At 44.5% G+C, this 16777-nt stretch overlaps 1 protein-coding gene across 18 annotated transcripts in view; it reads right to left on the bottom strand.

The window, feature by feature from the left end:
• The window catches only part of MAP2 (microtubule associated protein 2), a 680541-nt gene that overhangs the window by 327237 nt on the left and 336527 nt on the right, over positions 1-16777 (bottom strand). For 10 of the 18 annotated variants that reach the window (XM_069615866.1, XM_069615867.1, XM_069615868.1 and 7 more), the window contains one exon: positions 1912-2163. The exons of 7 other annotated variants lie outside the window; for them this stretch is intronic. In XM_069615866.1, coding sequence (XP_069471967.1) covers positions 1912-2163 — 252 coding nt within the window. The remainder of the gene's footprint in view (positions 1-1911; positions 2164-16777) is intronic. One more of the 18 variants, XM_069615878.1, reaches the window with a different exon arrangement.

Raw genomic sequence — 16777 nt, 5'->3', positions numbered from 1 at the left:
TGCCGTCCAAACTGATCATTGGCCGGATGGCGGGGCCTAGAGGAATAATACTCCTGGCTTCATGTTTATGTGCTGGTTCATCTTCTACCTGCCCATGCGCCTTTAACTCCTTCCACCCCAACCTTTTGCTTTCCTATGTTACCACATGAGGGAGCTTCATGGGCTGGAGACGTGTCGCTATTGCAAGTATTTGGGTGAGGAGGACAGTTATAAAAATGAGTGTTCTGGGTTATGTATTCGTATTAGGAAATGTCATGTTTTTGTGGCGATGATAGACATAGATAATAACATTCCAAGGTGATGTCAATTGCCATCTTTCTGGGTTCTTTTGAAATCTAATAAACAGATTTTTGCAAAATAAATGTGCTGTCTGCTTTCCTTTGTTATTTTGGATTATTGTACTTTCTTTTTCACTACATGTTTTTGGCCTGAATTACAAACGCAATATAGCCTATTGGTGTGACAGAGTTGAAACGGGACACCTGGCCAATGGGCAAATCAAAAGATTTCATCGAGGCAGGTACCTCTGAAAGACGTAGAGGGCTAGGGCAGAGGCAGTAAAATACCAGGTGGGCGCAAAGGTTTATCAGTCCTTCTGTGCTTTCCGGTGTGCCGGCCTACTGAAATACCTTTCCATTTCCTGTAGGCCGGATTGGCTCTGGACACATAACAAAAGTATGCTGACTTGTCAGGCAGGTAAAACACTCATGTTTGCCTAATGTTGCCAAAAGGACTCGTGTGTGTCAGCTAACAGGTTGTTTTCTCTGCTTGAATGAATGGCAGCCATCTTGAAATCCATTGTGTTATGAATCTGGTTGTCCGAACGAGATTACTGATGTTGAAGGAATCCTGAAAAATGCAAATTCAAATGCCTTGGGAAGGGTTGTTTTTTGACAAATCTTACCTGTGCCACCCTTGCGGCATGAGCAGTGAAATCGGACTGCAAGTGTATTCTCACAAGAGCCTTCGCAGCAACGCAATGATTGCAAGTCGCACAGGCTTGTGTGCAATGATTGGAACAGAAATGACATAAAGCAATATCTGCATTGGCAGCAGGCCGATGAAACCATAATGCAAAGCACAAATGAATGAAAGGATGCAGACTAGGAACACAGGCAGCTCTGCAGTCAGCTTCACTACATGGAAATGCCAACCTCAATAGCAAAATCAAACTGCAAAACAAAATGGTATACTGGTATCAGCAATGTGACTGGCAAACGCATCTGAGATGAGAGAAAAAGACCAATGTAGCAAAACCCTTCCGCGGCAAGCATTGTGCATCATGGCAGAGCCAAGCCAGGCGCTAGCTGCAGAGGTGCCAAACGGGTATCTTTTCAAGCATGTCGACATCAGATCCACCTCAGTGGATTTCTGGGAGCAGCGCATTGGCAGTGTTGACCGAAACAAGAAGCAATGCAGTTCATAAAAGGAAATGAGGAATATCAGGATAGAACAGATCAGAGAATAAGGTAACTAAGAACCGGAAATGGAGTGGCACAGAACAGGAAATGAGGTAGATCAAAACAGGAAATGACGCGGAAAGACATTCTGCTGAACTTTTATATTATAATGCAGTAATGTAAACAATGCAGTTCATAAAAGGAAATGAGGAATATCAGGAGAGGAAAGTGGATAGAAGAGATCAGAGAATAAGGTAACTAAGAACCGGAAATGGAGTGGCACAGAACAGGAAATGAGGTAGATCAAAACAGGAAATGACGCGGGAAGACATTCTGCTGAACTTTTATATTATAATGCAGTAATGTAAACAATGTAGATCATAACAGGAAAGGTTTCGTTCAGAACAGGAATGACCGATCGCACTGGGGAACTATGCAAAGCCTTGACAAGCGTACAGGCAAGTAACATCTCAAACCAGGCATACACATGCAATGCCTTCAAAAGACACACCTTCCTCAGGTAAGGAAGGCACTGCCGTAGAAGCTTCCTCCCCCAGCGGTACACTTGGGCTGTGGGAGGCTGCACTCGGCACACTTTCCTCCTGGCTTTCAGTGTTCCCCCTGCTGGAGTCCACCTGAGTTTCACTCAAGCCCTCGGTCCCAGCGGAGGGCTCAGGTGGCCCACTCTCTGCACCCTGCTCCTTTTCAGGAAGGATGGACAGCTCCTCTTCCTCCGCCGCAGGTACCCCAACTGCCTCTTCTTCTTGGGGGCGGATTAGGGTGGTGGAACGGAAAAAGGAATTGACATCAAGACCACAAACAAAGCACATTGCAGACATCATTTCTTTTCTAACACGTTCAGCTCGGCTAAGGCTGGTGTTGAATGTTTCTATAAAAAGCAGCCAGAGTTAGCTCTGAATTTATCAAGGTATATCAATGATCACAAAGTTGCTGTCACAGGTCACAAACAGTAGACGGCAATGCCAGTCTGTTGTCACTAGTGACTTGCGCCGTGGCCATGCGCTAAATTGATCACATTTGTCAAAAGGACTTTGAGAATAGCTGTACTGTTCATTCGAGGGCAACCTTTCTTAGCTAAGTGTGTTTATTCTTTTTTTGTTTTTCTTCACAAAATCATGTAATGTGATTGCAGAATCACACTAGCATATGGAAACTAATGCATCTGCATGAAACAAACTCCCATTAGCATAGAAACACGAAGTGCAAAACCAACTGCAATTTGGCTGACCTGGAACATTTACTAATCACATGCGAGAACTTATGCCATATTCGTGAAAGCTATTTTATCATTCCATAAATCATTTTACCTGCGCTGATCTGTCTTCTCTCTGGCTTGATTTTCTAGACGGATCAGACCATAACTTCATATTTGTCATGGTGAAGTTTTACTGAAAATGTGTCGAAATGTTTAACCTTCTGCAATGCTGATCTTAACAGTAATCTTCTATTTATGTTTCAACAGTAGAGAATCTATTTAAGCAGATGAATGTCCACTATGTTTTTACTTATTGATCATGCTGACGTTGTTTTATGTGATATGATTTGTTTTTTTTTAAAATGTATTTTACTGTATGTTATTGTCCTGTATATACAAAGCATTCGGCTATGCGTAAATAAATAAATAAATAAATAAATAAATAAATAAATTTGGCTGGTTCTGGGAGAAATTGCCCAATTCTGGAAAGACCCTGAACTGCCTGAAGTAAATTGTACAGAATTCTTTACTTCCATCTGCAAATGGGCAGAAGCAGTGCATGGTGGTTCTAGGTCTATGCAACCTTCCAGAATAGCCGGAATTTCGTGTAGTCCACCCAAACACCGTTCTATAGACTATTCTGCAGCATTGCCAGGATTCTTGGAGTTTCTATCTTCCTATGCCCTCACCATAACCTTATACACAAAATATCCCACACTTTTCCCTCGGAGGTGAGGTTCAGTCCTCCTGCCCTATATGGCAGTAAAACAATTTTCATCTTGTAAACGAGGCGCCAAACAATAGATTTGAACCCCTTTGTCTGAAAAAAGGGAATACACATGTGTATAGCTGACCCCAACCTTGTCGGTATGAAAGCCATTTGCCAAGAGAAGCATAGCCGCAGTCCCGTCACTAAGTAACACTACATTTTGCTTTGTGTTTTAGTGCACTTTTTATATTGTTTTAAAAACAGCAAACACTGTACTCCTTCCGGGTATATGAAAGAAGGCTCAGGCACGCTGTCTATAGATCATATATATTATATGTCCCCTTATGTTCAGGTCCCCCTATGTCCGGGCTCCTCTCATGTTCCATTAATCTGGAGATAAAAGCCCTACTGCTGGACTGGAGCCAGAGCCGTAGACAGGTGAGGGCTTGAGAGGGCAAGGCCCACTGCAAAATCTGTCCATGTCCACTCAGCAGCACTGTGTGGGCATTTACAGATGTTAATGTCACTGCGGAGGGCCCAACTGCATTATCTTCAAGCACCACTTGTGAGACAATCCTGTCACGCCTCTGACTGGAGCGCCATTTGCTGAGCATAGAGTATTAAAACTAAGGGAAGGCAGTGCGCATGCGTGAAAAACTGGACACGTGTGTCAATGCCCACATTCCATTAATGTTGACTTCCCTTCCACACTCCTCCTCTGCTTACCAGGTCTTGTGGTGTTCATCCTTTTTCTGTCAGCATCAAGTATACTCTATTTCTGGCCACCTTCTGGTTAGTTTTTTGTTCCCAACCTTTCTCGAATAGCTTGGTTAATGCCGCTTGTTTCAAACCGCAATCTCATTGTTAATGCACCATAAGAATTCTTCAAATTTGCAGAGAGGATGAGATCTTCAAGAATACAGGTGAAAAGCCTTCACTACTGTGCAATGACATTTTGGGTCTAGAATCTGTGGTGTCTAGTAAGACTAAAAAAACAGAAGGTTTTTGTGCTGACATCGCTGGTGATTGTACCCAAAGGGGTAACTCTCATGTACCTTTTTCAAGTTCAAACAAAAAAATGTATACCAATGTTGGGCCGAGAACGCAACATAGTAAAAGGGTAAAAGGGTTGGGGTGCATGAGACGAACATGGACAATATACCACCTTTTTTCATCCAAGAGAGTCATCATACGTTTGCTCTTGAGAGCTACGCAGCCTGCATCAAATGATGAACCGGGACACTGCCTATTTGTATCTTTCTTTGTCATCAGAAACACCAATGGTTTTAAATGATTGGAGATCTTCATGTGTCCAATCGGCACCTGCCAAGCGAGCATTTCAAATCTGTACCAACAGCTGGCACTGGATGAGCTCCAAAGATCGAAAGGGCGCATGTTTTCATGGTCACCTCTGCATACTTACAGCGGGCCATGAGGATAGCTCAGCGGCAACGTGCTCGCCTTGGAGGCAAGATGACACAAGCAATACAGGTTCAATCCCCGGGTCCGTGCTCAGAAACCCCCGGGTATTAAGCGTGTTATAAATAACCCATCATATATCATATCATGATCATTTCTATTATAAGGTACTACCTTGTGGCGCCAGGCCATCCCTTTGAGCACTTACCAAACTAATGTCATCCGCGATTGCTCATCTGAGGAACGGGAGAGTAGACGTATATCGTTATTTGGAGGATTAGCTGGTCTAAGCTTACGGTCCTCTGGAAGTATTACGGTCCTCTGGAAGTATTCCAGACTCTGCAGATACCATTCAGGTCCATGCATGTTTTAGGGAACACATGGACAGAAGAAGGGGGGAGACTTTGTATCCAGAGTTCAGAAGAGCAGACATATATTATTTGGGTTACATTTCCAGGCTTTGGAATTGAAGTTCCAGGGAATTCTCCATCTTCTGGCCTTCTACGTTCAGGCAGTCCGACATGCAAGAGTAATGATGAATTCATCTCATCTTCATCGAGTGATGCACCAGGATCAGGAATCTCAACCTCGAAGCATATTGATTCCGATCTTGCACTCCGGTAAACAGGACTTTCACAGGTGGATCCAGTTAGACAATCCCTCTCATGGTGTCCTTTTCATCCGCACTCAAGCAATAATGATTATGATAGACTTGACCTTGTATGGTGAGCGTGAAGTGATGAGGAGTGTGGAAGTTAATGCTTTATGGTCTCATTGTGACATGGTCCTTCGCATAGGTATTTTGGACCTAAAGGCGATTTTTCTGGCATGGAAAGCCTTCCTTCACCATTTGCAGAGCAAGAGTGCTTTGATCTTCACAGACAACACCATTGAAAGGTGTTTTTAACTGGACAGTTAGGCACTCCTATCATCTATGGCTTCTGACAATTGAGATCTGGACTAGGGCCTCACAACAATTCTGCACAAGCTGCATTCAGAGCCCACTCAGACACATTCCTCTTTGAGTGGGAACTTAAGAACTGTGCTATTCCTTCTTTTTGGAGGACCAGAGATGTATATATTTTCAACTAAAATCAACAAAGTAAAAGCTACACATATGCTTCCGGGGTGGGTCAGGGCCATCAATCTGAAAGAGATGTCTTCTTGATCCAATGGGATATGTAATACCTCTGATTCCACGCATCCGCACAGTCCTCAACAAGGTCAGGAGCCCTCAGGAATGGACAGCGATTCTCGTATCAATGTATTGATCTTAGCATGTATTACTGCCTGTTGACCCGGAGCTTCTTTCTCGCCAGGGGGGCCAGATCCTGCATCAGTCCACACAATTGCTTCATTAGTGGCCTGTTCCATGATGAGATCACCTCCGGCCACATCAATTTATCTTCTGAGCTTTTGGGGTTACTACAAGCAGCCAAAGAGGGGTCTTCTCTTTCACATTACAAGAGCACATGGAAAAGATGTTGTCCTTGGCCTTCAGAGAAGGCGATCAATCCTCTTCATCCATCTCTGGATGACGTACTTCCGTTTATCTCTCATCTGGCTTTAGAAGGGGTTCAAATTGATTTAAATATTTGTCAACTACAAAGGTTTACTTGAACTCCTCAAAGAGATGGCTTGTCTTCATCTCACCCCATTATTAAGCTACATCTCACCAGCATATGGCACCCTGTTCAGCCTTTGAAATAACCTCATCATGAGAGGGACATGAACATACTTATAGCTCCTTTGTCTCATAAAACATTATTGTGTTAGGTTGGGTCAGTCGGTATTGCAAGATATTTTCGGTAGGTCTGTGAATGTGCCCACTCATTAATTCTGATATTCTTTGAGAATCTTCTGCAAATGAATATGGAAAGGGGATCTGGACATATGAGGATGTAAAATGCACTCACAGCAGTGATTAGTCTTCCCTGAAGGTCTCCTTGACCTGGAGGAACGAGCTTCTTTCCCCACTGTAAGAATCAGAATCCACGGTGGGTCTCCCAGAGCGAGGAAGGCCTGGCCAAGGAAATGTGGGCAGAGACAGGCGTGCCAGCTTGCACATTCCCTTCCCTATGGTTTCATGCACTATGCTCAGAAAAAGGTGCTCGGCGATGGCGGTGCTATCCCAAAGATAATGGGGACAGGGCGACTTAGACTGAGAGAACAATAGTCACCACAGTTTGCAACATTTACATTTGTATTGTAGGGTGGCAGGCAGACATGAGACAATTTAAATGTGAAGGGATTGTTTTAATACAATGTCTAGAGTAGAGACGTTCAATTCTACGCTATAATTAAAACCTTTTTTTCCCACGAGTTCACATGGCATTGAAGTTGTAAATTGTCAATGATGAAGGATTTTGCATCACCGGACACTGTGGGGGTTACCGGAGTCCCACTGCACATTGTGAGGATGATGCATGACTTCACCGGCTGAGGAATGCTGCAACTTCCCTTTGCTGCTTTCACTTTTATTGAGATCATTGAGCCATTATACACAGAGGGAGAGCGATTGCCAATTGTAGCAGGCCATTTATTAAGGCTAGGTGCAGCACAATTATCCAAGAACATCTGAACTTGCTTATTACCCTGTCTCTATTCTCAAGTGTGGGCCCATAATCCAACCCCACTTCTTCCTTTCCATCAATTGACACCAAAGAAATACTCGGTTGAACAATTCTGTGGTACAGGTATTGTGGCAGTTTGACACCCTGAAGCACAGAGCTGGGAAGCATGTTTTGACCCCAGAGGAAGCGGAATTGTATCCTGTAATCGATCATGCAGATTTTTTTGAATGGTTTATAGAAGCTTATACAGTCTTAGTACCCGGCGAGGGTGCAATCAGAATGAAACAACCATTCTGATTGACCCTCGCCGAGGCATTACCAGGCCGGGAATTCCTTGGCCGGGATTCCACTGCCATTGTACCCGGTGGGGGGCGTGGCAGCCTCTCAGCCAATGACAACTCTCTAAGAGGGGCCATCCCCGCTCAGAGCCCCGCCGGGGACTCAGGTAAGGCTTTTTTTGTTTTGTTTTCCCGTTCCTCCCTCCCCACGCCACTTACCCTCTGCCTCCTTTGTCCCCGGTGGGGACCGATGGCAGCATCCTGCCACGTGTAGGCTCGGAGCGGGGCCATCCCTGCTGCACGCCTCCACACGGCTGGAGGCGTCCATCGTCCCCCGCCGGCGACGCAGGTACGTTTTTTTTTTTCTTTTCTTTTTCCCCTCCCTCCCAACTCCACTTACTTTCTTCTCCTTTTTTTTCGGGAGCGGACGTGCTGGGAACACTTCTGTTTCCAGCACGTTCGCTCCCAATGGCCGCCATGGAAAAGGAATGTGTTTTCCCTTTCCCGGCGGCCATTTTCTTGGTCGCTTTTTTTTTCTGTCCTGAAACGTGACAGAAAAAATGCCTTTAGTGCCCCAGTCACGCAAATCTTGCGGGCCGGGGTACTAAAAGCAATATGAACCTCGCTGTGGGGGTATTACCGACTCAGGTAATGCCCTGGGGCCTTCTTTAAGGCCCTTGCTTCACTCGGGCCTATAACTATGGGCCCCAGGGCATTACCTTAGTCGGTAATGCCCCCGCCGCTCGGGTCATATTGCTTAATTATTTGCTTGTTTTGGGTCAATATTTTGAAAGTATGTTGATATATAATGAAAATAGTCACAGAGTGCAACAGTTTGTTGACAATAAACTATGCTAGGCCAGTCAAATGCATCATCTGTTATGTTATATTATTGAGTTCTTATAAAGTGCACTGACACCACAATGTGTGGGTCCCTGGCACTGAACTGTGCTTCAGAAATGAGCAACACTGCACTAATCTAATGGACACCACCACCCATCCCTGAATTGGGCAATGCATGCTAATTTCAAGTTCTTGAGACATTATGAAATATATTTTAGGTTTCCTTACGATGAAAGCATTCTTCCTCCACCCCACAAAGTGGTGTGGTCTAATGCCATTTTCTGAACATGATGGAACCTAAATGTAAGTCCACATTTCAGCTATTTTAGCTGTTTTATGTTGGAATATTGGTATCAGGTAATAATATCGCCACATATATGGTCGCCGTAAATAATATCGCCGGGAAAATGTCGTGGCGATATTATTTGGGTGACCATATATATGGCGACAGGGGCAAAAAAGAAGAAAATGTGGAGGTTGCGGGGGTGTCCCCCGCATGTTCCATCCAATAATGTCGCCACAAAAAACGACCATTTTTTTCGGCGATATTTTTGTATGGCGATATTTTTGTGGCAACATTATTACATGGAACCGGAATATTTAGAGGTGTCTCTGTATTTTAATTCTACATATCAAAACACAGCAAACACAGTTTGAAGACCTAAATCTAGGATGGTGTGTGCATTTCTCTTTCCCAGAATGAGCCAATGCTCTTTCTTGTTCTTAGTGATTGGCGAATGGCCACATGAAATAGCATGTGGGACAATGGGGGCAGAGGAGCAATCTATTCCTCTTTTGACAATTTATTTAAGGATAATCAGTTTCTCCTGGAAGCACTGGGGTGTCTTTAATCTATTTCTTGGCATCCCTGATTCACAAATTGCTAATTTAGCAAATAATCCCACCAAACAAGTGAGATGGACATCAGCCAATTTATTTTAAAGAGACTTCCAATCATACAAGGGTTCATTTCAGAGGTGGCCACATGTGCCAACTACCACCATCTGATGATGGTGTAATGCACTTCCCAGCACATCAAAACATGTGTTGACATATTAAGAACTGATTTGGGGTACAATAATGCTTTGTTAGATTGTTGATTACAAACTATTTGTACATGATTATAAACCCAACTATGTAATGGAATACTTTCAGAAGACTATCATATTAAGTGCAATATTATATAAAACGGCCCTTTAAGTTTCTAAGATGTCATTGATTCATTGTTGTTGAACATATATAATACAGAATGTTAAGTTAAACTTAAAAAAAATAAATGTGGGGGCATTGTTGTATGTTGTTTTGATATTGGCCAACGCGGATGTCTGTGATTTCACGGAATCCACTTCACCTAAAGTTGAATTCTTCAAATGTTTTATTCTTAAAATGTTCTTTGTTATGCGGGGGTAGACCCCACACTCCCACTTCCTCCTACCTTATCCTACCCCCTTACCCCATCCCATCTATGTTTTAAAATGTATCTACTTAGCTTACCATTTCAAAGAAAGAAACATTCAAAGATTTCTGATTGGGTGAATATGAATTTGGTGAAATGTACGGTACCGGACCAACACAACTGCTGTTTGGGTCTTTTCCAATGTTTGCATTTAGATTCCCAAGCTATACCTCACTGATGAGGATCATTGGGAACGAAACATTTGGGGTTGCTTGTGGCCTTGTGCGGAATGGATCTGACTATCAATTCTGGCTGGATGACCTCTTTTGGGTGTTATGAAGCCTGATTTGCATACAGCTGTTTTGCTTCTGTAAAAGCATATCAACCTGACAAATGTTAGCATGGCGTGTTCCCCAGACCAAAGCTGGTGGTTGTTATTGATTCAAAATCATTCATTCATATTTCTTGAGTGTTCCAGAAGTCATGGGAAATCATAAATCACATGCAAGATCAACCAACCAAGTTGTTGATGAGGCCCTCCACATCACCAACAATAGTGACCCTCTGCCTCTTGGTTCTACTTGATCTCTCAGCATCCTTTAAATGTAACCACAATATCTTCGCGCCCACATTTAATAAAGGTACAGCAATAATCAGAGTCATTAAAGTTTATTGGAAAGTCTTCGTCATAACAGACATCCAAAGCATAAAGACTCCTCAAGCCGCACCCAAGCCTGAATGCCAGCCAACTGAACTCGTGCTCCTGTTTATCCCTTCACACCCCAAATAATTAAAAAAATATCACCTATAACAGGGTTCAACATCTACTCTCCCTTTCGCCTCTTACTCTCATCAGGAATCTTCCCAAAATGCTTATAAACGGCTACTGTTGTGCCCATTCTTCCTTTCACCCATTTAGTCCAATTAACGACCAACCAATCTCTCTTCTGTGCCACTGTTCTAAGAGTCATGATAGGGCAATATTCAATAACATCAATCACTGTCTCGAATCTAGCACTCTCTTTGACTCACTCCAATTAAGGTTTCATAGCTATCACTCAACTGAAACAGCCCTTGTCCATGTCTCCCCACTGCTCACCACACCAAATTCTCCTAATTTCCCTTTCTTGGACACTGTAGATCACCCCGCGTACATGTCTACCCTCCAACCTAGGAATCAAGTACAAAGCTATGTACAGGTGTGTTTCCTAGTTTTCAGACCAATCGTTCTCCATCTCTTGGAGCTCACGCCCCTCTGATGGCACTTACTTACCCATGGGGACCCCATAGCCCTCTTTACATGATCATGTACATGATCACCTCCTCTTTACACTGTACACCTTCTTAGGCAAACTCATTTCATCCTTGTCCAGGTCCTCTCTTTGCCAATGGCACTCCGATCTTCATCTCCTTGACAACTTTACCACTCACCTCTCCAGAAATGTTCTCTGCCACTGGATGGTCATTTGATGTCTCATGTTTAACTCATCTAAAACACAAGAGTAATCTATCTACCTGTGCACAATATTCCACCACCTCTCCCAGCAGCCATAAACTTCTACTCTGACTTTCGCTCCCCATCCTCTGTGATTTGCAGCCTCAGCCTCCAACATTGTATGACATCAACCACCACTGCCGTCAGACTCACCCTATCGGACATTACTACAACTCAACCAAATCTCTAATCTCCACACTTGTACTCAGTAATTTCACAAAAGCGCTAGCCAACTCCTGTGCCTCCTCCTCTTTTCATTTTCACCCATTGACAAAATCCTCAACTTTGCTACCCACGCCTGCAATATACTTCCAGGCTCCTCTCACACCTCACCTCATAGTCTCAACGTTGACTGTCTCTCTTTGCATAATCAACCTCTTCTCAAATGGATGGGCCCAGTCTTTAAATTGGTTCAATGGCTATCTCCAGAGACACTTTTTCTTAATCCCTTCTTAATCCCTTACTTTTACCCATCAATTCAACAGCACTCTTAACCTGCCAACTCCTCATACATGCTTCGCAGTGTCTCATTTTTAATCATTTTCCCAGCTTCACTGGAACACGCTAACCCCTGATAGAACATGTTAACACCTGATGGAACATGCTCACCCTTAATGGAACATGCTAACCCCTCATGGAACATGCTAACCCCTGACATTGAAATGATCACCAACATTTTGCTTTTAAATCAGCACCTGAACACCACCTGCTCTTCATAGAAAATGCACCCTGCCCCTCCAGGCTGATGCCTCCCTCCCACAACTTCACTTTCAGGTCCTAGCCGTTAAGGTCGGGTCCCGCAAAGGGACCTCGTAGTAAGGCGTTAAGGGTTTAACAGCGCCGACACCTTTTACGGCGCCGTTAACCCCTTAACGCCTGAGTCCTAATGAGGCCCATCATATTGGTTTTCTGGTTTGGTATTTGGTATTTCAACTCGTGTCTCGTGTACTGTTTTATTGCCATTGGTCTATGTTCCCCCCACATCTATTGGTCAATCACTATTCATAGTCTTTCTAGAGATGTAAGACACCTTATGTAAGGATTGCCCTGATTATATATGAAGCACAATGCTTTCCAAACCAGAAAACCAATATGATGTCTTGCACACGCCTCAAACTGAATCTGGCAAAAGCAGATTTCTTCCTCATCGCTTTCGAACAGCTCCAGATAAGGGCAGGTCCAAGGATGGCCTGCTGACATGTAGCAAGGAAGATGCGCCACCTGGCTATTGATGCGTGCCAATTCGCTCAGCTTCCCCATCAACAAAGATCTCTCACCTTCAACATCCATGTCGTCAAGGTGACCTTGCGTGGCGCCATCTCTCACTCCTGTACGGAATAAAGCCCTATCTCCTGGATGGGAACTTCAGAACAGCTGAACATACATTCGTCCTTTTACACCTTAATGTTGGCAACACGCTACTTGTCAGAGTTCCTAACAGCACGCTGATACCCATGAAGGGGAACCTGCAGGCCCTTCTAAGACTGTCCAATGAGCTAGTTAAGCACAACACACCATCATCAGGCAGACAGGCTTTGCGACATTTTCCCTTCAAGCATGTATAATTGTTAAGACATGTTGAATCATCTATAAAGACATAATTGCCAAAACTCCACTCCATCTGACAAAAAAATGTATCAACTCAGGGGGCTGACAATTCACAATAGTCTGGACACTAACACGCCGGAAATCAAGAAACGCAGGAAATGGCAAGAGGCCATCTCTAATAAGAACCCTTGGATCTAATACAACATCCCAGAAATGTTAGGCTTGCAACAACACTCCTACAATCCGACAAAGAACTGAAAACGCATCTCTCCAACCTACATGTGTGACGACACTAGTAAGAGCTTGTTCTCCCCAGCTATCCTGGCGCTATTCCCCCCCTGTTCTTCCACTCCTCTTGGCCCACGCTGCCAATACAGGACCTCTCGCCACATTCTATTCTTGTTCGTCCTCCAACATCTCTGTACATAGTTCTGAATCTTTCCGCGATATGTACCACACTCTATTGCTGTCTAGCCAAGTTGGCTTCATAAATAAATAATAAAGCAAATGAAACAAACGGCTAAACTGCCAAAGGAAGATCATCTTTTACCCTGCTGTGCATGTCATCTGTACCTTAAACCCCAATGCAGCAGGCTCTAATTGGAATCAATTGTTGCTATGAAATGAGAGCTAGCAATGGTCCTGTGGAGGGGAGCCATGGTAGCGTGACTAGGAGACATTGCAGCTATAAGATTGTTTCCAACGTGTCTATATTGTTTCTGGGGGACACAGAAACTGTGCAATTCCGCTCGGAAGAGCAGGGTTGGGGCAGTGCTGGAACACACAGGGTGGCGAGGTTCACACAGGTGAAGTGGCCTCAGTGCAGCTTGTTGTAGGGACCTCCATAGAGTGTGTACAAAAGGGAATGGCCTATCATTTCAGAGTCACGCATTGGGTGTGCTGGGGATGGTCTACACTTTACCTGGCATTTAAAACGAATCATATGTGTGTTTAATGGAGTTGCTGCTTTTTGGATCCCATTATTCTTGAGGACGAAGGTGGGGGGAAACCTGATGATTAACATTGTCCTGTTTCACATTACTCGTAGCCAGTGAGCTACATATCTGGATTATGCCATGCCACAGGAAAAAAAACCCTCCCGCAAACCTCTGGTACTTCAGAGTTTCCCATCGCCCCGATGGAACTGGCTGCACAGGGACCTCCGTTTGGGGGAAACTCAAGATGTCTCCTTCCCTCACCCATCCCCCATGAACACATTGATGAGGCAGTATGCAAGCGTATGATGGTGGTGTGAGTAGGGTGAGGGTAGGGGCGTGGCCATGCCTGTTTCACCTTCAGGGATCAGTAAGGCCCCCGCCGTCTGCACTGTGGCATTGGGCTGTGTGCTCGAGTCAGTCCACTCGGAGCTGAACAAGGGGTGCTCGAAATAGTCCTCGTCCGAAAGGCAGGGCTCATCATCGGGTACAGACACGGAAATGGAGGGGGCGAGCAGTGTGCGCCGCTTCCCGCCGATAACAGGCCCAGAGCTTGGTCTCCTGCACAGGGGTCCCACATTATCCTCTGCCCCTTCATCTACAAACAGATACAGAGGAAGAGAATGCAAGGAAAACTAGACAGACACAGAGCATCAGACAGAGACAAGATGGACACATCTATCACATAGACACCAAGAGCCACCACAGGGAAGGATGAAATGGAGGAAGCCACTGATGCCAAGCTGATGTGTGAGAGACGACTAGAGTATTCACCTCTACAACACTGTTCAGTTAGGGTCTATACCAGGGTTGGCCAACTCTGGGCATTGAGGGCTGGAATCCTGACGGGTTTTCAGGATACCCCTCATTAATATTCATGGAGAAAAATGTGAATACGTTTAGAATCAGTGTATGCACATTTATCTCATGAATATCAATGAGGGGTATCCTGAAAACCCAACATGGATCCGACCCTCGAGGCCTGGAGTTGGACAACTCTGGTCTATACCAACTACAAAGCATCATCAGTGACTGCAGAAGGCTCTGTGGGCAATCAACGTCTATTAAGATGCATGGGTTACTAGATACAATGAGTGATGCCCCTGTCGGTAATTTAAAGGATGTACCATGGTAGAGGAGTTAGTAGGTGGTGCAGCTGGCGGTGTTGCGAATGAGGTAGCTGTTAAAGGATGTTGCTGGCAAGGTCTTGTGCAGTACAATGAAAAGCTGCTGGAGGTGGTGTTTTTTTATCGCAGAGAAATAGATGGTGGTATTGATGTTACTTATGGCATACGTTAGTAAGTGTTTTGAGTAATGCCTCCCGGCATTCGAAATAACAGGCACAGCGGGTGAGGTTCATTCTTTGGACTGATAGTTGGTATGGTGTGAGAAGAGTTAATAGCAGTGCTTTTGGTGATTGGTAGATTACTTCATAGTGCCATGAAAGACATTGCCTTTTGCTGGAAGAGTTGACAAGAAACCTTATCAATGCATTGCTATATTTCATTATAATGTGTTCCGGCGTTGGCTGGAGAAACCCTGGCAGAATGGAAGGGTGCCTTTGATAGCATGAGGGATGCATGGGCACGGTGCACATGAAGGATTCTCGCAAGACACATTATTGACAGAGAAACCTGAACACAGCAAGGGATGTCTGAATTCACAATATGAATTGAACCCTTTCTAGATCATGCAGCATATGCTGCTAAAATAGAGAATTTGCTGCTGAAATGTCTAATTGCAAGAGGGTCTCTGAAAGCTGAACCAACAGAAGATATATCTACCCATAGGGCGAATTGTGTGCTTGGGCAAAATCTTTTATGAGTGGTGTGCCCGCCCTTGGTTGATGTTTGGCCTATGCCTGTTGGGGAGCCATGATCTTGTAAACAGGCTTCCCCGGGCACAGATACGCCTCTTTAGAGATCCGCGCAGAGAGGGTGACCACTGAAAGACAACTTAAGGAGGCGTTTCTTGGCCCATACTGACCAGCATCTGATCTAAAAAAGCCTGCGGAGAGGCTCTGTTTACTTGTGGAGGTGTACTGCACATTCGATCAAAAAGAGGTTGCACAGGACCTTCTACAGGCTACATGTGTGTACACAGCTACACAGATGTGGCCTGTCTCACCAGATGTTCAGAATGGGATTTTAATCAATAGAACTGATCTGGCATTTCCTTGTGTACTTCAAGTACAGCTAGCCTCAGGAACCAATGAGAGTGCAGGCTACTGAAAGGTTACATTAGCTGAGATAAGGAGGTTACAGCACACCACGATCAACCCCAGAGAGAAGGGCGATTGCCAGCCAATGATATTACTTCTGCCACAAATGTAAGAGATGGAACCCCAGACTTTACAAGCAGGAATTCTGATACGCAATAGGCAGTTTGTAAGGGCATGGGTCGAGATAGGTCACACATTCTGACCTTCCGGGAGGCAGGACCTGCCTAGCTTACAACCTCCCAGGTAAAAATGAATGCATCTAAGTTGATGGTCTGGACAAAAGAGTGTTCCCCCAATTGCGTTACCTGAAGGAGACGGGTGAGGACACATGTGTAAGTTGCGAGAAGACCATGTGCATGAGTGTGCAACTGTAACTGCGGCAGACATGTTGGTGATGCGCCCTGTCAGAAGGACAGGTTCACCTTGGCTCAAACGGAGCGGATCTCCCTGATCATTTCTTCGCAACACTTTTCTTTGATTCCTTTATTTTAAGGATCCACCATCCAAGTAGAGTCAACATGAAACTCAGCTGTGCCCTTAACCCATTCCTTTTACAGGCCATCTTACCAGGCCCCGCGTAAATTTAAAATGTCCAAAATTAATAAATAAATGCGTTAGCGTGCACCCCTAAAAACACACTGCTTTTCATGAAAGAAGGTTGGCAGATGTTTGAAAGTCTAATCGTTTTGCCTACAAGTGAAACCGATCGATGGTTCGTTTTGCTATGGCATGCTAGGTTTCTCT

The sequence above is a fragment of the Ambystoma mexicanum genome, chromosome 9 (assembly GCF_040938575.1).
Source record: "Ambystoma mexicanum isolate Mex_15411 chromosome 9, UKY_AmexF1_1, whole genome shotgun sequence".
Taxonomy (NCBI): Eukaryota; Metazoa; Chordata; class Amphibia; order Caudata; family Ambystomatidae; genus Ambystoma; species Ambystoma mexicanum.
Note: the sequence above shows the minus strand (reverse complement) of the source record. Positions and strands in the feature narration are given on the sequence as shown.